This window comes from Nyctereutes procyonoides, unplaced genomic scaffold, assembly GCF_905146905.1.
Source record: "Nyctereutes procyonoides isolate TBG_1078 unplaced genomic scaffold, NYPRO_anot_genome, whole genome shotgun sequence".
In the NCBI taxonomy this organism is placed as follows: Eukaryota; Metazoa; Chordata; class Mammalia; order Carnivora; family Canidae; genus Nyctereutes; species Nyctereutes procyonoides.
In genome coordinates, this window is record NW_026575159.1 from 17,415,414 (window position 1) to 17,437,153 (window position 21,740).

The 21,740-nt window shown below is 43.0% G+C and overlaps 1 protein-coding gene across 1 annotated transcript in view; it reads left to right on the forward strand.

Moving 5' to 3' along the window:
- The window catches only part of FER1L6 (fer-1 like family member 6), a 115,496-nt gene that overhangs the window by 65,816 nt on the left and 27,940 nt on the right, over positions 1 to 21,740 (forward strand). Inside the window, exons 22-32 of the mRNA XM_055314259.1 lie at positions 210 to 320; positions 573 to 734; positions 1,896 to 2,076; positions 4,312 to 4,538; positions 6,208 to 6,330; positions 7,584 to 7,623; positions 8,818 to 8,933; positions 10,167 to 10,298; positions 11,217 to 11,342; positions 16,886 to 17,013; positions 21,289 to 21,459. Coding sequence (XP_055170234.1) covers positions 210 to 320; positions 573 to 734; positions 1,896 to 2,076; positions 4,312 to 4,538; positions 6,208 to 6,330; positions 7,584 to 7,623; positions 8,818 to 8,933; positions 10,167 to 10,298; positions 11,217 to 11,342; positions 16,886 to 17,013; positions 21,289 to 21,459 — 1,517 coding nt within the window. The remainder of the gene's footprint in view (positions 1 to 209; positions 321 to 572; positions 735 to 1,895; positions 2,077 to 4,311; positions 4,539 to 6,207; positions 6,331 to 7,583; positions 7,624 to 8,817; positions 8,934 to 10,166; positions 10,299 to 11,216; positions 11,343 to 16,885; positions 17,014 to 21,288; positions 21,460 to 21,740) is intronic.

A 21,740-nucleotide genomic window follows, 5' to 3' on the forward strand; every position in this document is an offset into this window, starting at 1 on the left:
TGTTGGTCACCCTTGTGAAGATGTCAATGAATAAATATTTGTCAATTAATAAATAATTAAGTGTGGTAAAAGATACTGTTTGTCTATACTTTAAGCTGGAAATATTACTTTTGTTAAGTTAGGGTCACGTGGACGAGGTGGTTGTGTGGCAGCTCTGGTCTTCCTTGCCTCTCTCCAACCTTCTAACCAGCAACTGTTCTGTGTGGTAGGTCCCTTCATCTGGGCTGCAAGGGCTCCCTCCCGTTGATCCACCAGATGTCGCCCAGATCTACCCAGTTCCCACCAGCATCCGGCCTGTGCTGAGTAAATACCGAGTGGAGGTATGTTGCAGGGGAGGACTGAGTTGTTCTTTGGGGCTAAGGGCAGTGATGCACTGCTGTACCTGCCTGCCTTGTCTGAGGGGATTGTGGGGTGGATATGAGGCATAGCTGATAGGATGGGGCCCTCTGGAAGCTGTAAGAACGTACTTTAGTTCCCAGGTAGCACATCTGGCTTCCCATGCCCAGGCCAGGGCCTGCATGCCAGCTCTTCCTGGGGTCTCTAAGTGACAGCTCTGCTGGTCCTCTTGTCAGGTCCTGTTCTGGGGAGTCCGAGAAATGAAGAAGGTACAGCTACTCTCTGTGGATCGCCCTCAGGTCCTCATAGAGTGTGGGGGACGAGGAGTCAAGTCCTGCGTGATCCAGAGCTACAAGAACAACCCAAACTTCAGCATCCAGGCAGATGCTTTCGAAGTGGTACAGCCTCTCCTTCTTCTGCCCACTCATTCCCTTCATTTCCACGGATGGGACCCTCTCCTTCATTAACTTGGCCTTGATGAGATGTTTTGGAGTTTGGGTGTCTACCACCTACAAGGGAGAACAGTCTAATTTAGTGAAAAGCAAGAATCTCAGAATAGGATATAGACTTTTGTTATTGCTGTTGTGTCGTTTTGCTTTTAAAGGTTCAGTAAATCAAAGTAGGTTGACAGTGGTTCCCAAAGTGTGCATCCCCTGGGAACTTGTTAGAAATGCAGATTATCAGGTCCTGCCCCAGTTCTGCCCAATCAGAAAGTGCTGGGGGTTGGGGCCCAGACCCTTCTGGCTTAACAAAGCTCTCCGGTGACTCTGATGCATGCTAAAGTTTGTGAACCACTGGCCTAGAAGATTCCTTAATGAAATGTATATTAGTAGTTAGATTTTTTTTTAATTATTTGTATGTAGCATGTCAGTGGCTTGCATGTGAACTTATGCTTCTAAAGTAATGTATTTTGATGCCCGAGCTTCTGTTTATTTCAACACACATTTTGTGCTTTTATCTTGAACTAACTGTGAAGAAAGTTTACTTTGCACAACACAATTAGCTCCAATGGACACATCTAAATTAGCAGAGAGTGGAATTAGAGAAAGTGCACGGTGTTTGCAAACCTTTCACACTGGGCATTGCTGAGCTTCTGGGGCCACCAGAGGATACAAAAGGGAGGGCACTGGCCCCTTACCCTCAGTCCCACTTTTAATGTATCCACTCTCATCTGTTTTCTATCATGGACCTGGGTCATCGTTCACTTGAGTTGAGAGTTCTGGTAAATAATGACAAAATAAGATTGAAGACTATTGCCGTAAAGAGTTGGGCAGTCTGTTGTTGTTGTTGTTGTTTTTTTTTTTTTTCAAGTTACAACTGGGATGACTTGTTTGTGACCTCCTCATATAATGGGTAATGATTCCCTAGCTAAGAAGGCAAAGCTCCAGACTTCTGGCCAGCTGCAGGGGTGACCTGGAGGGACAGAATGACAAGGCAGGGGCAGAGGGGGGATGGACGCCTGCTTGCTTTGATCCTGCCCCTGAACAGGTCAGCAGGGCACCAGCAGCTGGGCTCAGCCCAGGCAGTGCTCCCTACTTCACCCTGGTCTCTCCTCCTAGGAGCTGCCTGAGAATGAGCTTCTACACCCACCTCTGAGCATCTGTGTGGTGGACTGGAGAGCTTTTGGGAGGAGCACCCTGGTGGGCACCTACACCATCAACTGCTTGAAGCAGTTTTTGTGTAAATCCAAGGAGCCACTGGCCCTCAGCTCACAAGTAGATGGAACCCAAGTTGAGCAAGGTAGGAAGCATCTTCTAGATTCCGGAGCTTCAGACTACAAAGCTGTAGTGCCTGCAAGGGCCTGCTAAGGGACCCCACATGAAGAGGTGCCCCACAGTCAAGTGGAGCTTTCTGAAGAATTTGCTGCTACAGTGCCCTCAGCTTCTTTAGCTGCCAGACTATGACTCTAGGACTGACATCCAGGTCAGCTCCTCTAAGTTGGCTTCCACCAATGTGACTCCAGCTCCTTCTACCTCCACTCGCTGACATTTTTCTATGTTTGATGTTAACTTTGATTTGTTCCATTTTGGATCTCAGGTGCCGAGTTAACTTCTCTCTTCATGCTGTGCAGTCATCACTGGTCTGGTCAAGGCTTCTGGCTTATGCCTCCGCCCTTCTGTACTTCATTCCCCATTCCCATGCCCAGCCCCCTCCCCACTGTAGACCCCACACTGCCCTTCTTTGTAAAATCTCAATCCATTTCAGGGACATATATAATATGACACTGTAATCTTTATCTGGTTTCCAACTTTTTTGCTCAAAGCTATGCTCTTAGATCTAACCCTATTGCTGGGTGTACACTACCTACTGATCTATCCCACTTTGCTTTTCCTTTTCCTTTATATTAGACCCCTAGACTGCCTCCAACTCCTCACTTCCACAAATGATGCTGTTAGGAATATCCTTGCGAGTGCTGCCAGAAGGAGAATCCTGCAAGGGATTTTCTTTGCCATATACTGGCTCACCGGGAATGTGCACATGCAATTCCACTGAGTATTGCTAAAGGGTGCTCTAGAGAGCTTTACTGGTTCATATCAGTCTACACCAGTCTATACCAGTCTATACCTGTTTACATTCCTACCATTACAGCATCTGGAGTACCCTCTTCTTCTTCCTCCATACCACATGATTTTATCCAACTTCCTGAATTTTTGTTTTGTTTTGGTTTTTGCCACTCTGCTGCATATAAAGTAGTATCTCATTTTTGTTTTAGCTTGGTTGTCTCTGATTACTACTGAATTTACACATCTCTTCACATGCTTGTGCCATCTTGATGTCCCTCCTGTGATTTGCCTGCTTGTATCACTTCTCCATGTTTTTATGTGTTTCTTTTTAAATTTTCTTTGTCTTTTCTTCTAGGCATCCTGTAGATTGTATCTTCTCCTAGTCTGATAACTGCTAATCTGTCTATGATCCCCATCTTTGAACAGAAATTCTTAGTTTTAATGTAATCGTATCCATTTGAATTTTAAACTTAATGGTTTGTTCTTTCAGAATTTTGTTAGAAAACCCTTTCTCAATTCTTGGCCACAAAAATGTTGTTTTATGTTTTTTTCTATAAGTGTTATGTTTTTAACTTTTACATTTAGATCTGCCATTTTTCTGTGTTTGTATGTGATTTAAGATAGGGGTCCTACTACATTTTTCTCCATAGAGTACATCATTTTTCCCCTAAAGAGTCTATTTTCCCTATTGTTTTGTGCTACCAGAGTTTTCATAAATCAAGTAGCTTACATCCCTAGTCTACTTTTGAGCTTTCTATTCTGACCCCCGATCTTCTCGTCTCTGTGCTAAGCACAGAAAATGCCTATTGAGTTAGTATATGAAGCTGAATTTGCTGTTGAAAACAAACTCTGGAGGCCATGCACCCATGGAGGCTCCAGCTGGGAAATGTTTCGAAGTACTGGATTCTACAGCACAAAATGGAGAGAAGAGGACCCTTGGCAAGAGAGGGCAGTGTTATGATGTTTTTACTGAATCAACAATCCAGTCAAATATATCACAAAGTCCAGGAACCTACCCCTGCTTCGTGACAAGCATATGTAATATGTACCCAGAGTCTAGCCTGGAGTTGGGATGGGAGCTCATAGACCTCTGGAGCCTCCAAAGTTTTCCTGAGTTAACTGGGACTGGGAAAAGACAATCCACGCAGTGGACCTGTGCTCTAAACCTTGATATGCATTTTCTTTGTGACCAGTTTTTTAAAATGGCTCTCAAGGATCAATAATAAGTACAACCATTTATTGATTCCTGATTATGGACCAGCTGCCTTATATCATGATCTCATTTATCTCGCAATGAGATGGGTTGTTTTTTTTTTTTGCTGTCATTTTATAAATAAGGAAAATGAGGGTCAGAGATGTTAGGAACTTGCCATATTTGAATCCAGATCTGTCTGATTCCCAGTACTGGGTGTTTGAAATGACCTCCCTGTTTTGCAGCCCTGTTTTCTGACCTGATGTACTTCCATTTTAGCTCTTTCAGATTCACCAGTAGCCACTGAGCCCTCTGGATCCCTCAGCTCCTCCCAGGAGCCATCAACAGATCATATCTATGTGGATGTGGAGCCACCTCCCACAGTGGTACCTGACTCTGCTCAGATTCAACTAACCAGCATGGTTGATGTCCCTGACTCATCTCCTATGCTTGAGCCTGAACCCAAACCTGCAGGCCAGGAGCCACCAAAAGGTGGTAAAGCTAAGGTCAGAATGTAATCCTCCTTCATATTCACAAGGCTTTGCACTGAAAGCTGTAGATACTAATCCTGCCACCTACTAAGCTGTGTGACCATGAGAAAGCAACTTCATGTTTCTGAAACTCAGTTTCCTCATCTGTAGAATGAGTATACTGATACCCACTTCACAGCATTTCTGTAGAATCAGATAAGCCAATATACATGAAATTCAAGTGTTAGATAACTGTGGCAGTCATATTTAATTGAACAGAAACTCTTCTTAATTTATTAGCTTGGAAAGACAATTGTTTCTTTATTTAGATCTATCCCACGAATATTTAGAATCTACTTTGCACAAGGACAAGTAAGACAAAAAAAAAAAAAAGTATTCTCTGGAGCCTAAAGAGAAATGAGATTCTCATCCTCAGCTGAGATTCTGGAAGATAAGATGGACAAGTACACAAAGATCCATAAAGCATAAATGTGATGAATCTAAGTCATAAATTCGAGTGCAAAATCCTGGTGTATCAACCCATTGAAGAACCAGCCAACTTTTTAAAAGTCCTGAGGGATTGCCTACCCAGCACATGGTAAAGGCTGAAATAAAAAGTGGAGTAAGACAGAGTTTTTTTTGTTGTTGTTGTTTATTTAAGAGATAGAGAGAGCAGGAGTGATAGGGAGGGACAGAGGGAGAAGCAGACTCCTCACTGAGCAAGGAGCACAAGACATGGGGCTTGATCCCAGGACCCTGAGATCAGGACCTGAGCTAAAGATAGACTGTTAACCAACTGGGCCACCCAGGTGCCCTCTGAGTTAGACAGATTAATGGATATTTGCTCAGGCTGCTCCTATGTTATGTATGCTCAGTGAGACCCTCCATGGCTCAAGGGGTTCTCTGCATCCTGCCAGCAGTGAATTTGCCACTTCATGTTAGAATTCCCAGTTTAAGTGTATGTTACCACCATAAAATTGTGAGCCCCATCAGATCACAGATGATTTTTTAAAGATCTCTGTATGTCCTGTTCTTAATAGAGTGCCTGACACATTGTAGCTACTCCAGAGATGTCTAAGAGCAGACAGATGATGAGTCTGTCATGGGACCACTGTCTTCTCCCAAAATGCCTCCTCTCTGTTGTCCATGTATCATTGCCACTCTTGTCTCTCCATCCCTTATGTTGTTGGTGTCATTGATTTGTACCCATTCAAATCAGAAATGATGCTAAAAGGAAATTGTCTACATTACATCACTTAATCCTGCAACAGTGAAGTAGGAAGATATGATTGCCCCCACTTGAGGAAACTGAGAATTACAAAATTTATATTAATTGTTTGTCAACTAATGCCTTGTCTGCCAAAGCACACTGTATCATGCAGCCTGCCTATCTTCTCTACTGAACTAACCTTCCCAAATGCAGGGATTGTTTCTCATTCCCCTTACATCCCCAGTGTCAGGCACAATATCTCACATCTGTGTGTTTAAATAATAATAAATATTTGCTGAATAAATGAGTGAATGGGTGGATGGATGACTAACATGTCATTTATTGAAATGATACAGAGAGCTGCAGCTACAAAAGCTGCGCATACCCTTATCTGCTTCCAAAGATCTATGTGTTCCCTTCCTCAGGAAACCAGCCAGACACCAGCAGGCAGATCCATGAGGCCTCACTAATAATGCATCTCTCATCCCTTGCCAGGATGCCAGGAAACCTACTCGAAGGTCAACCAAAAAGAAAAAGAGAACCATAGCAGATGAATCTGCTGAAAACGTCATTGACTGGTGGTCCAAATATTATGCCTCCCTCAAGAAAGCACAGAAGGTAGAGTCTTTCCTGGCTATGACAGCCAAGGGATTTGATAAGAAAACACAGCACCTTTCACAACACCACCTCCCATCTCACATTATCCCCTTCTAGATTCTACTATAGGTAGGCCCTTCTCAGGTGCTGTTCTGTTAACTGCAGAAAGATTCAAATCCTGGAAGGACCAGGGATCCAGAATTGCAAAATCCTCACCCTCTGGCTAGAGCTGACACTAGGACATGGCTCTGTTGTAAGTGCTGGAAGGATGTTCAGTTCAGCATAGCATCATAGAGATCTGCCCCCCAGTCAGACACAGAAAGGTCCATCCATGAGAAAAGGTGTATCTGGATAGATGGGCATAACAATGAGGGCTTCAGGTGTACCTGGAGATATCGAGATTGAAGGGCCCCAGGTCTCCAGCAGGATTTTAAGTTTGTACGGGAAGCTATCAAAGTAAAGGCAGAGGAGTTGGCCTTAGCAAATGGGAGTTATCAACAGGTTGCCAGAGCAGGGCCTCATGCACATGAAACAAAAAAAGGATTGAGTTATAAAACTGGAGACCCACTGGAAATTGGGTCAAGAGATTCAGGCAAAAGCTCAGTGGTTGAAATTAGTAAAACTTCTCATCCTCGAGTAAAACAAGGAAAGGAAAATTAGTTGTATGTTATCACATTCAATTGAATAGAAACTCTTCTGATTATTTCATTTGGAAAGAGCATAGTTTCTTCATCTAGGAATAGCCATGAATATTGACATATAGTTAAAGAAACAAACCTAACAGTGATATCTGCCTCCAAACTCCCTCCTGTTGCTGCAGTGGACACTTCCATTCCTAGTGATGGTTCAGCTCTTTCCCCTTGCTCTTCTAACCTCCCAGTCCCTGGGACCAAACCAAAGATCCAATGACCTTTCATGACAGCAGATAGAACTCAAGGTGCCAACTAGGTGATGCTCTGGGGAGGTGGGAAAATAAGGGAGAGAGGTAGTGGCCAAGAGGGGGCTGTGCACACAGGGCAGGGAAGTCTGCTGCTTGCTGACACTTTTCTTGGACACATGGGCGCCTCTTCTGTAGGGCCAGGAATTTTGCTGATAGTCCCTGGTCAATCAGCAAGGCTTCACTTGGGGGCTTTCTGGGCACAGTATGCAGTGTTTTAAAATGGCATCTCCAAGAATGACGAAGCCTGAGATAATGGAATTGGGACTATTGGCTGTCAGGACTCATATATGAGGCATAGTAGGGTCAATAATCTTATCTCCCTCTTTTCTCCAAGGAAAAAGAGAGCAATTCCAAGGAGAAAAGAAGCAATGAAGGTAAGTTATTTGGGCATGGAAACAGACCATTTGGCAGAGAAAATACTAAAAGGAAGTGGTGGGAGGCACGCTAGGTCTCCGCTCCCTCATTTCCCATGTGAGAAACAATATCACGAACATGACAACATTCTAAAAAGATCACATAGATGATTTAAGCTGGACTGGGACCAGATCCCAGGTCTCCTGAACCCAGTTCAATGCTGGAACTGCCCCTCTGGCTCATGGCCTAATGTAGAAAGAGCAGAGCAAAAGCAGGAGGAAGATGGCATGATGGCCCAGATCCAGGGTGGTGAACTTTAATTTGGGTGACCTGGATTTTAGGTTCCTGACTTGATTTATAAGATTAGGTAGATCTGGCTTGGCAGAAGTTCAAATGGAAGAGGCCAGGGATTTGAAGTGACCACAAACTCAATTCAGGCCAACGGTAGGTCTTGACCTAAAATCAACAGTGACCACTAGTGGCCGGTACTGTTTCAGGTGAGAAGTAGGAAAACCAGAACCAGGCACTCAGTTCCTTGGATCACTCCTAATTGGCAGACTTAATCCCAAAACCAGTCCCATGACATTAGCAACAGTATCTTCCTTCACTTTGCAGATGGTGAAACAGAGGTACAAAGAGACTGAGTAGTTACCTCAAGTTTACATAGCTGGAAATGAGCAGAGCTAGAGGTCTGTCTCAGATGGCATTTTCCTAGAGGCTGCTGGAAAACTCCTAAGCAATCTCTCTAACTACATTTGTGAATTGGTGCGAGACCCTTAACATATCTGAGCCTCAGTTTGCTGAACTAGATGAATCTCAAGTCCCTAAGCATATCCAAGAGGAAATGTAACTAACAGCTTCAGAGTCTGTCCATCTTGGGTCTGTTCTTGGCTAGTTGGATGACAAGGCAACTTCCTTCCTTCCATCTCTGTGCCTAGTTTAATGAATTCTTACATATCCCAGGACAGGCTAGCACATTGCCTGGCCCTGGGGATCTGCTGTCATTGCATTGCTCTGTGAGCTGCATCTCCTACCATCCTGCAGCACACAGACTATACAGGGCTGTATGTAGCAACCCTGTGGGGAAGTGTTACTATTTCTTTTTGAAAATAAAAGTCCTAACATGTGATGGAACAGAGGGAAACAAGGAGCTTGACTTTGTTTCTTCTCATCTGAATGACACTGAGAAGTCTAACAGTTTCCACTATCCACAGAGGGGAAACCAGATGAGGTGGTGGTAAATATAGAAGATGGGCCAAAGAAGAAGAAGGACAAGATGCTCAAGAAGAAACCCAAAGAAGATGAAATCCCCAACCTGGCTGTCTTACAGGTGTGTGGACATGGCCATCTTGACAATGGATGGGGTGGGAAGTTCTGGAGGCAGATTCTATTAGTGCCTCAGTCAACCCTCAGACAGACAGTAATGCCTCTGTCTGAACGAACTTACTTTGTCTTCATTATGATCATTGATGCAGAGAAATGAACCTTAACAAGCATGCAGGCCCAGACAATGAAGCTTGCTAACTTTCTATTTTCCATGTCCTCATACTGAGAAGGGGCAGAGCTTACATTGGTTAGCCTGGATCCAGCAAGGTAATTTGCAGTGGATGAGTTCCCCTTGGCTCACCTCTCAGAATTTGTCCTCAGCATCTCAAAATATGGTCAAAATAGCAGGAGTTTTGCTTTTTTAAACAAGATATATTTATTTATTTTTAAGAGAGAACATGAGTGCAGGGAGGGACAGAGGGAAAGAGAATCCTCAGGCAGACTCCCAGCTGAATGTGGAGCCCAACTCTAGGTTTCATCCCAGGACCTGAGATCATGACTTGAGCCAAAATCAAGAGCTGGCTACTTAACTGACAAAGCCACCCAGGTGTCCCCAAAATAGTTGGAGTTTGAACTCTCACTGAAGTCAGCTCCATCACACAATCTTAACATTAGTCAGAGGCTATTAGCTAGAGGCATATTTATGGGTATGAAAATTGAGATTATGAAACTTACATATAAGAAATTTAGATAAGTAATTTTGATAGGAAATTTGCATAAGTGATTTAATTATATTACCAAACCTGAAACTCAATTCGATTTTGCATTTCTCAAGTATATATACATATATAACTATGCACTTGGAAAATTCATGTCTACATGCATGATAATAAAAATAAATTATCCATCATTTCATATGTGTTAAAAATTAAATGCTTAATGGACATTTATTGATTTGAATGTTCTCAGAATATTATAGATTGGATCCAACAACCAAATGATATCAATTGCTATAAAAAGTTTCCTCATAGCTATAATCATATATATATATATATTAATTTTGGTTTAACTATACTTCTTGGAACTTCAAAGTTTATCCAAAAGACTTTATACATTTCCAAGTGGTAGCTAGTTCTAGAGGTACTGAGTCAATCATATTCCTTATTTTGCTAAAAATAAATGAACCATGCCTCTTAGATTTTTCCGATGGGCATATATCAAGGCTGGTTTTGAGAATCTTGGCATTCTTCTTGGTCCTTCCTTCCTTTGAGCACTCTCTTCTCTTTTTTCCCTAAAGATATACGATGGTGATCTCGAGAGTGAATTCAACAATTTTGAAGACTGGGTGAAAACCTTTGAGCTCTTCAGAGGCAAGTCTACAGAGGATGACCATGGCCTCGATGGGGACCGAGTCATAGGGAAGTTTAAGGCAAGTTCCAAAGTTAACTCTTTTATTTGGCCCTCTGGTCTGTAAATGCCAGATATGACTCAATTCCATTAATGAGATTGTAGTGTAGGATGTATATAAGAAAATTCCCTAGTCTTTACACAAGAGCCTCTCTAGAACCCCACAAGGCATAGCCCTGGTCTTTTGAGATATATGGTTTGTGGCCAGTGAAGTGGGTTGGAACTCAGTCTGATGGGATATAAGGAGACAGAGTTGTTACCTAAAAGGATCACTGAATTTTAATTTGCGTCTGCCATCTCTGACCTTCGAAATATATGATCTTATCTGTACAGACCTACCTATTGGATGATTAAACTAATCAAACAACAGTAACCCTTCATTCCGGCAGAGTCGTGGTGTCAGCATCACAAAGCAGTAGTTGGCACTTGACTCTGAACTGTGCGCTGGGCCATTGGTGCAGGGCAGTGTGTTGGAAATAGCACAAGGACTGAAATTCACCACTCAATGATATTGTAATACTAACTAGCTTCCTGATCTTGTACTTGACCTCCCTGAGACTCACAGGCAGCATCTGAAAATAGGAATACTGCAGTCAGGCTAGAAGGAGATACTGGGGAAAAAGCACCAGCTCAGCTTCCTGTGTATTAAAGGTACTCAGTATCCCATCTGATGCTCCTATCTACATCCTCCCCTAACAGCCCTGTGAGGAGGCTGTTACTGTACCAACACAGATTCACGGACACACCGTAAAGAAGCTCAGATGCAAGCAAGTTATGTGAACTGCCTGAGGACACCCAGACACAAGGGTAGTGCCACAAGGGTAGTGCCAAGTCCTGCTGGGTCCCAGGCTATGATCAGTTTCCTAGCACTATGCCCTCCCTGGCTTTTGGTAGAGCGTATGACTGTCTTGTTTCACTGGGTTGTACTTTGTGGTTCTAGGGCTCCTTCTGCATCTACAAAAGCCCCCAGGATTCTGGCATTGAGGACGGTGGGCAGCTGAGAATCCAGCAAGGGGTTCCACCCAACCACCCGGTCAAAGTCCTGATTAGGGTGTACATTGTTGCGGTAAGCCATCCTTGTTTTCTCTGAGGAATTGTCTTGGTCTACTCAGGTTGTTTAATCTGGGTGACATAAACAACAGACTTGTATTTCCTCTCTGTTCTGGAGGCTGGAAGTCCATGATCCAGGTGCCAGCTGAGTTGGTTTCTGGTGAGGCCCCTCTTCCTGTCTTGTCAGTGACCACCTTCTTACCATGTACTCACATGGCCTTTTCTCTGTGAGCACACATGCACTTGTACACACACACACACACCAAGAGTGTGTGAATGAACAGAAGAGAAAGAGAGAGAGAGAGAGAGAGAGAGAGACAGGGAGGGGGAAAGCTTGTGTCTCTTCCTCTTATTTTTTTTAAGATTTTATTTATTTATTCATGAGAGACATAGAGAGAGAGTCAGAGACACAGACAGAGGGAGAAGCAGGCTCCATGCAGAAAGCCTGATGTGGGACTTGATCCCAGGACCCCAAGATCATGCCCTGGGCCGAAGGCAGGCGCTAAACCCCTGAGCCACCTGGGGATCCCCTCTTCCTCTTCTTATAAGGACACCAGTCCTTTTGGATTAAGGCATCACCCTTATGACCTCATTTAACCTTAAACTAGCACCCTAAAAGCCTTGTCTCCAAATATAGTCAATTAGGGCTTAGACATAGAATTCTGAAAATGCACACTGCAGTCCATAGCAGGAGGTATGAAGTTTGGTTGATAACATGCACATTTGCTGGCTTTTCACTTAAGAAAAATACTTCCCAGGCATATTAGACTGCTCTGGGTAGCTTCATTTGCTGTCTTGTGGTTGCCTGATAGCTGGAAAGAAAACCAAATAGGACTAGAGCAGGAAGCTCACTGGCAAAAGAGCAAAACCAGGGCAGAACAGGGCAAGGATCACTGTGAAATCCTCCCCCGTGGCTCTGCCTCTGCATTGTCACAGTCAGAAATTTCATTTCAAATGTATTTCCAAGAAAAATCTTGCTTTTGTTCTAAGCTTCCTACTTTCTGATGAGAGCACTACACTTTTTTCTCTTTTTTTTAAGTTTTTGTTTCTTTTTTTATTAATTTATTTGTTTATTTAATTTACATTTTACCTAGTGAGTATACAGTAAACAACTGGTTTCTGGAGTAGAATTCAATGATTCATCACTTACATACAACAGCCAGTGTTTATCACAATAAGTGCCCACCTCAACATCTTTCACCCATCTAGCCTATCCCCCCACCCACCTCTGTCCTTCAGCCCTCTATTCTCTATGGTTAAGAGCCTCTTGTGTTTTATTTCCCTCTCCCCTTCCCCCCTACCCATATGTTCATATATTTTGATTCTTAAATTCCAAATATATGTAAAATCAGTAGGTATTGTTCTCTGACTATATATTCTCTGACTTATTTAACTTAGCATTATATACTCTACCTCCATCCATGTAGTTGCAAATGGCATTCTTTCTTTCTTTTTTTTACTAAATTAATTTTTTACTGGTGTTCAATTTACCAACATACAGAATAACACCCAGTGCTCATCCCGTCAAGTGTCCCTCTCAGTGCCCGTCACCCATTCACCCCCACCCCCCGCCCTCCTCCCCTTCCACCACCCCTAGTTCGTTTCCCAGAGTTAGGAGTCTTTATGTTCTGTCTCCCTTTCTGATATTTCCCACACATTTCTTCTCCCTTCCCTTATATTCCCTTTCACTATTATTTATATTCCCCAAATGAATGAGAACATACACTGTTTGTCCTTCTCCAATTGACTTACTTCACTCAGCATAATACCCTCCAGTTCCATCCACGTTGAAGCAAATGGTGGGTATTTGTCGTTTCTAATGGCTGAGAAAGATGAATGGATAAAGAAGATGTGGTTTATGTATACAATGGAATAAGTTTTTGTTTCAATTCCAGTTAGTTACCATAGAGTATAATATTGTTTCAGGTGCACAACATAGTGATTCAACACTTCCATACATCACCAGGTGCTCATCACAACAGGTGCATCCTTTTTTTAAAAATATTTTATTTATTCATGAAAGACACAGAGAGAGAGGAAGAGACATAAGCAGAGGGAGAAGCAGGCTCCCCGTGGGGAGCCTGATGTGGGACTCGAGGCCAGGACCCCAGGATCATGACCTGAACCAAAGGCAGATGCTCAACCACTGAGCCACTCAGGTGCCCCACAACAAGTGCATCCTTAATCCCAATCACCTATTTCCCCCATCCCTCCACCCACCTGCACTCTGGTAACTATCTGCTTTTTCTCTATAGTTAAGAGTCTGATACTTGGTTGAGAGCACTACACTTTAATTATGAAACTTTTTGGCCTGATTGCTTGGAAGCTTGTGGCCAAATTTGATGTTCAGCCAAAGCAAATACCTGCCAAACCTTTATGGTTCATGTATTTGTTCTCAGGATACTGCCCTTGGAGTTGATTTTCATATCCTATTTGATTTCAGTAATCTTATTTTATACAAAATTCCTTGTTTAAATTGCCTATATCATTTTTTAGAAACATAAATGAAGCATAAAGCAAAGATGAATTATTCTTTAATACTCAGGGAAAATTAAAATGTTCCCATTCCATGATGCAATTCCCATGTGTCCTGAGCAGCAGCATCGCCCCTACCACCATGGTCCTGGCATGTTATAATCACCAGGGATGTGATGATGAAAAAAAGCAGTTTCTGCCCTCAAGAAAGTGGCCATCTAGTTGGAAAGATTACTAGTGCTTATAAAGAATCACTGGCAGTTCCGGGTAACCTATATTAAACACCCACTCAGGGCACTTGGGTGGTACAGTCCGTTAAGCATCCCACTCTTAGTTTTTGGCTCAGGTCATGATCTTAGGATTGTGATCTCAGGGTTATGGGATCGAGCCCTGCATCGGGCTCCACACTCTGCATCGAGTCTGCTTAAGATTCTCTCTCCTTCTCCTTCTGTCCCACCCCATTGTGTGCTCTCTCCATTTTCTCTCTCTCAACTAAAGAAATAAACCTTTAAAAAACCCTACCCAACCACAGGATAGTTTAGACTACCTTTTTCAAAATTTTGTCCAAGAGGTCACTCATGTCATGGGAGAGACCTTTAATAGGCATTCCTCAGGAAGTGGACCATGTGTTCAAATACATTTGAGAAATAGTGCATATAATATTTTTTCCCTTTACTAGCCTCTGGGATTCACAAAGCTCTTTAGCACATTCATGGTGTGAGAAGTCCAGAAGCAAAGAAACCTATTTAACTGTGTAATCTTTAACAGCATTTTCTAAACTTCTTGCCCATACCTTTCTCCCCCCATCTACATAAAACCTTGCAGAACTATGGCTCTTTGGGACATAGTTTAAAGGAACCCAGAAATAGAGGGTATGAACAGCAGGAAGGAGGTTGGAGACAACTACTATTTATTTGTTCATTCAGCAAATATCTACAACACACTTTGATGTGTCTGGGATCCTTTCCACAAAGGCCAGGAATACAAATTGCGCTCCTGCTCAGGAAGTGGGGGAGGTGGGAGGACTGCTCCAACAAACAAAGATTCAGTGGGTGGCAGCCCTGGTTGTGGAGAGGATAGGCTCCCTGTGATTAGGGACAGGTGGCACCTTGCATCGACATTTCCAGTAATAGTGATTGTGTGATTTGCTCTCTCATGCTAAGATGTAACCAATTGACTAAATAATAAGTTATTTTTAAAAATCTTTTAATTTAATAAAACATCCAAAAATGTAAAAAAAAATACTACTACTTAAGAGTTGTTCCAAGAAAGAAATAAAATCTCCCTGCCTCTACAATTCTATCCCCAGAAATGACTCATTTTTCTTAAGAATGTATACATACATCCATATCTATAGTTGACTATTGAACCATGATGTGGGGGTGAGCAGTGTCAACTCCCCCTCAGTTGAAAGTCCATGTCTAACGTTTGACTCCCCCCAAACTTAACTATTACTAGCTTACTGTTGATTTGAAGCCTTACTGATATCATACCCAGTTGATTAACACATATTTGCTGTATTATATGTATTATACACTGTGTTCTTAGTAAAATAAGCTGGAGAACAGAAAATGTTATTAAGAAAATCCTAAGGAAAATACATTTATAGTACTGTATCGTATTTATTGAAAGAAAAACATATAGAAGGGGACCTGCACAGTTGAAACCCATGTTTTCAAGAGTCAACTGTATTTACACTTGTCTACAACTACATCTAAGTAGTTATTTAATGAATCCTGCTTCATGCATTATATATTGATCTCTTTTTTTCTTACTTAGTATAACTTGGACATTTTCCAGGTCAATACATATGGGTGTTCCCTTCTTTGTAGTAGACACCTAGTGTTTTATTGAATTAATGTAGTACCCATTTATTCATTTGTTCAACAAATATCAAGAAGACCCTGTTCTAGGTCTGGAGATAATGTAATGAATAAGATAGACAGCACTCTTGCTCTGATGGGGATCCCATACTAACCAGGGGTGATGTGGAGATCAAGAAAGGACAAAAATAAGCAGAGGAACAGTTCAATGAGATGAATGTCAGAGATAACTGCTATGTCAGGGATTAAAATTGAGGGATGAAGGATGCCTGGGGGGCTCAGTGGTTGAGCATCTGCCTTTGGCTCAGGTCATGATCCTGGGGTCCTGGGATTGAGTCCCACATCAGGCTCCTCAAAGGGAGCCAGCTTCTCCCTCTGCCTTTGTCTCTGCCTCTCTCTGTGTCTCTCATGAATAAATGCATAAAAGTTTTTAAAAAACTGAGTGATGAGATGAGAACAAATGGGGAAAGGATCTTTTGGATTCAGTTTCTAAGTAATTGACAGGTTATTTACAAATTTGCTATTAAACAATGATCTGATGAGCATCCTTAAAAACAGAGCCTTGTGTGCTTATGAATTCCATTTGGAGGACAGAATATTAAAAATAGCATAGTTTCTTACCCAGCTGTCATTTCTGCAGTTTCTCTGTCTTATCATTCCTCACCAGCCCCCTACCTGGTACATCACCTAGAAAGCCTGTCTTTGGGGTGGGTTAAGCCAGGTTCTCTGGAAGCAGAACTCAGCTGAGACACAGACCATTACTCAGGTGGCCAGTGCTAAATGCCAGCCTGATGGAGTCATGGATTCAGAGCCCAACAGGTGTGGGATAGGCTTTCAGGTCCCCCACCCCATGATTTTACAGATAGATCTCAGAGAGGGGACACGGCATGCCCCAGATCACATAAGACATAGGACTAGAATCCAAAGTCATGCCTTCTGGCTCATGTCCATCTCAGTGCTCACTACTCTGTGCCAAGTGCTGCTTTTCCCTGAGGACATGACTTCAGAGAAAGTTCAACCTAAGATGATAACTTTTCTTTCAGCATCAAAATGGACAGGCTGAAGGGGTGGTTCTTAACCTTGGCTGCACCATGGAATCATCTAGGGAGCTTCTAAAAGTCCCAAAGCTCAGGGCCAATTTAAATTTGAATCTGGGGATGGAACTCAGGCATCCATATATATTTTTAAATCACAGGTGATCTGAGTGTGCAGCCAATGTTGGGAACCACTGGACCAAAAGGATTTTCTTTCTCCTCTCCAGGCATTTAATCTCAGCCCTGCTGATCCGGATGGCAAAGCAGATCCCTACATTGTGGTCAAGCTTGGCCAAACGGAAATCAAAGACCGGGACAAATACATCCCCAAACAACTGAACCCAGTATTTGGAAGGTCAGTGGCCATGTGGGTCATGAGATGCTGTCCTGTGTGTGTTTGCTCCTGCTGTGTTTCCATGGAGGGGCTGGTGTATGTGCGTGTGTGTCCGAGTGAATGTGGCAGAAAGTTAAGAGCTGGACTCTGCCTGTGGTAATAGCCAATCAAACCTTCGTGGAGAGCACCTGGGTGGCTCAGCTGGCCACAGGCCTGCCTTCACCTTGGGTCATGATCTCAGAATCCTGGGATCAAGCCCTGTGTCAGGCTTCCTGCTCAGCAGGGAGACTGCTTCTGGCTTTGCCACTCCCCCCACTTGCTCACTCTCTCTCAAATAAATACATAACATCTTAAAAAACCAAAAACTAAGCAAAATTAACCTTCATGGAGAAGCGCTAAGTTCTTTCCTTGGTCCCTTCAGGAATTTGGTGGTACATGGTGATTTTCATGCCCATAGTTTTCCAAGAATGATTTTCTTAGGTCTTAAATTTAAAATAGTCATCTTCAGCCTCCTGCCTTTGAACAGAGAGATTTCCTTCTTATAAACAAGGCAGGTGCCACCCAGAGAGGTTGAGAAACTTATTTAAGTTCACTAGCTCATGATTGGGGAAGAAGGGGCCATACCTTTGGTCTTTTGTCTCCCATCAAAGGGGTTTTTCCATCAGATCATTTTGCAGCTCATTTGAGGCCACCCCTGAAGTAAACAAATTGAATTGTGTCCTCTGCTTGTGTTTTGCAGAGTGTTTCAACGCACATTGCATTTGTGCAGCAACCAGCTCACAGCAACCTTGTGGGCCCCCCTGGTCCTCTAACGCATTTGTGTTCCCTGCTTGGGGTTGTGTACGTGGTAGCTGTTGACTTTGGAGTCTGTTAAACATGGGTTACGTTCTGCTACAAGTAAGCTGTGTAGCTCTATGAAGGTGGCTTAATGGCTCTGATCCCAGTTTTTCTACCAAACAATAATAACCCTTGACTCTCAGTGGCCTTTAAAAGAGTAAACACACAGCACTTGGCACATGGTCTATGCAAGCATGTAGTTGACACTCAGAACACATTCACTTCCTCCCTCTCCCCCCATGATAACCATTTTAGCAATGGAGATGTCCTAAATGTATTTAATTTCTTTTTTTTTTTCTGGAGTAACAAGAAGCATATGAGAGGAACTCTCCATCAGCCTCATTTAAATTCATTTACACTTTCGTGATCACTGTGGACCCTCTGACATTTGATCAGAATGAACCTCTTAACACTTTATAGCTCCGAGGGAAATGAAGCAATAAGTGATCTTGCCTGTTCAGATTAATGAGAATGATTAAAACAATGGTGCCAGGGAGACTTACCCTTGCTTCCCTGATCCAGAGATGACCTTTATTATTGCTTGCCATTTATGTAACCGGCACTTCATTTTGCCAAGTGCTTTGTAGTCACTTTTTATTAGGTACTTCCACCGCAGTGCCATGAGTTAGACTGGTTTTATTACCTCCTGTATGGCTATGGTAAACAAAAGAAGAGGATGATGGAATATTCCCTCCAGCTTCTAGCATCGTAGAGCTTCTGCTAGAAGCCTTCCGTATGTAGATGCTTTCTTCAATGTGTTTTTTTTTTTCTTCAATGTGTTTTTAATTGTTACTCAGGGACAGAATTTGCTGGCTCAATCCTTCATGTTCTAGTAGGCAAAGTAGAGGGCTCCAGTCCCCGAGCAGGGGTCTGGGGAATCCCTCTCTGAGACATCATTGTATGAGGATGTCCCTGATGTCCTGGAACCTTGCCTGCTATTACTCCTCCTTGCTTCTGACATAAATTGATACATTTCTTTGTTTATTGGCTGTCTCTCATCTCCCCACAAGAAGCTAAGCTCCCTTTGAGCAGGGACTTGGTCTAGTATGTCCAATGCTGCATCCTCAGAACCTACAACAAGGCCTGGCACAGAGCAGAAAGATGCTCAGCAAGTATTTGTAGAGTGAATGAATGAAAAAATGGATAAACAAACCTGTCAATTTCCAGGCAGATTTAATAGGCCCCTGTCACTCTGCATCATCTTGAGGTGGTATATGTCCACAGACTTTGGCATTTCCTCATTTTCTTAATTCACAGCACCTGGCACACAGAAAATGTATAATAGATGTTATATGGCACACAGAAAATGTATATAATAAATGTCATATAAACAAAAGAATACATAAAAGAATGAATGAATGAACAAAGAAACAATGGGACATCTTGGCTCTGAATCTTAGAGGTACTGAGTGTTTCAACAAGGCTCAATTTTAATCATTTCATGATGCATTCTTTCTCTTTTTTAAAGTAATCTCTACATTCAACATGGGGCTCAAACTCACAATCCCAAGATCAAGAGTCATATGCTCTACTGACCTAGCTCGCCAAACACCCCAATGCTTTCTTTTTCTCAACCATCATTGTATTTAGAGGTAGTATCCCACTGACTCCCAAGTTGGTATAAGCCTACTGTCTCCCTAAGTGACTGGAAGTCCAACAATGGTGAACTGTTCCTGGTAGTTCTTTTATGATGGCTCCAGTGAAAATTCAGGAGAGGTTCATCTGTGAACACTCCTCTTGGGAAGATGGGCCAAAGCAACTGAGTCTTCTGTCACAGTTGCCAGAGTAGTTAAGCACTTAATAAATCCTTCTTCGGTGACAGCAGCCTTGTGATGGCCAACCTCAGAGATAGTGGATGGAGGCTTCCTTGTGAAACACCTCCAGAATATTAAGCCCGGTTTGGAATCTACATCTTGGAGCTCCAGGCAATACTATGCCATCTGATGGAAGACATACAGATTTCTTCCCCACACGGCCATATCTCCAGCCTGTTAGAGGTGTTTCAGTCCATTTGTTACAGGCAGGGGAGCTGTGGTGCCTCTCTGCCTCTCCCTCGGGGAGGTTTAATTGACTGGGGGGCTGTGCTGGGATGTCAGAGGCTGCCACACTGGATAGTGAAAGCCGGGCTAAGTGAATCTGACCACAAGGGCAGCAAACCAGACAGGCCTGTGGACACAGAGGGAAATAATGAGCATTCCATTCTCCCTTTATTCCCACTCCCTCTTGGTCCCTCGATCACCAACTGGGTCACTGCACCTGTCCCAGGGCAGCCAGAGTTGGGAACAGCTGGAGAGCCCTGGTGTGTTTTTTATTTTGTTTTCAAGACACTTCCCTAAATTCACTCCAGATTTACTTCTTTTTTTCTTTTCCACCAACTTTTAATTTAAAATCTGGCAAGCTAACATACAGTGCAATATTAGCTTCAGGTATAGAATTCAGTGATTCGTCCCTTATATACAACACTCAGTACTCATCAGTGCAAGTACCCTCCTTAATTATCTTTTGTAATCCTCATCAGCATGGATAATGCATCATTCCAGGAAATTCCACAGCACTGCTTTTCCTTTTAACACATCTCATTGGTGTGGTATCATGGAAAGAGCTCAGAACTAGTGGTCAAGGAACTGGTCCTTACCCTACTGTGACCTGACTTACGGTCTAGGAAAGTCACTTCCCTTCTCTGGATTTCAATTTCCTTATCTGTAAAATGAAGGGATTGGATATGGTGATTCCTGAGATCCCTTCCTGTTCCAGAAGACATTTATTGCTTACTCTCTGCAGCTGAAGCCAGGCCTCTCAGCAATGCAGAGATGGAGGAAGGTCCTGTGTCTCAGAATTTTGCAGAGATGGCATTGCAGTCCTGCGATTCTGTTTTCAGAATTTTCCATCTTCAAAAGCCTTTTCATTTAAAACAAACTCAGCTTCATGAAGCAATAATGGAGGGGAAAAGAAATGGCAATTCATTGGGTACCAGTTGAATACCTGCAAGCTAAATGTGCACTTTGTATAAACAGTATCACATTTAACGACCATGGTATATTATAAAAAAGATATATTGATCCCCATTTACACATAGCAAGGTCAAGAGGGATGAAATAATTTTCCCAGCATTTTATACCTGGGAGGTTGCAGATTCAAATCTAAAAATGGAAATCATTTCTGTTTGAGACCAAACCCCCAATTTTTTTCATGCCCATCCTGCTGTCACCCAAAACAAAGACTGTAGGACATGACCCATGGAAAGGAAGATTATTGGCTGCTGGAAATTCATGGTGGAATTGGAAACTGATTAAGTCTCAATGAAACATTAAAACAAATAAATACCTACTGAGTATTTGCTGAGTTGCTGAGTATTTAGTGAGTTCCTATGAACCACAAGCTAGCTAGGAGCAAAGCGGGGAGACGTCCCCTACATAGCCAGATATTGTTGGACTCCTAATGCTTTTCCTTGGACCACAGGTCATTTGAGATCCAGGCCACATTCCCAAAGGACTCCCTGCTCTCCATCCTGATCTACGACCATGACATGATCGGGACAGATGACCTAATTGGGGAGACCAAGATTGACCTGGAGAACCGTTTCTACAGCAGACACCGAGCCATTTGTGGCTTGCAGAGCCAGTATGAGATGTAAGTTCTTCCTGCAAGGGGCAGGGGAGGGGGACACAGCTGGGTCCGGCCAAAGCTCAGCTTGAATGTCTCAGAGGGGTTCCACCTCAGCAGAGCTGGTTGGGGAAACCATGTGCTGCCCTTGAGGGTGGTTGGGGCTGGGGAGGCAGCACTGATTTAGAACCCAGGGGAGGTTCTTCAAGAGTCAAGAGCTGAATCAACATGTTCACTCAATCAGCTGGGCCTGGTGGGCAGAGTTGCAGGTGAAGAATGATATCAGAGGAAGAATAATAGAACACAAA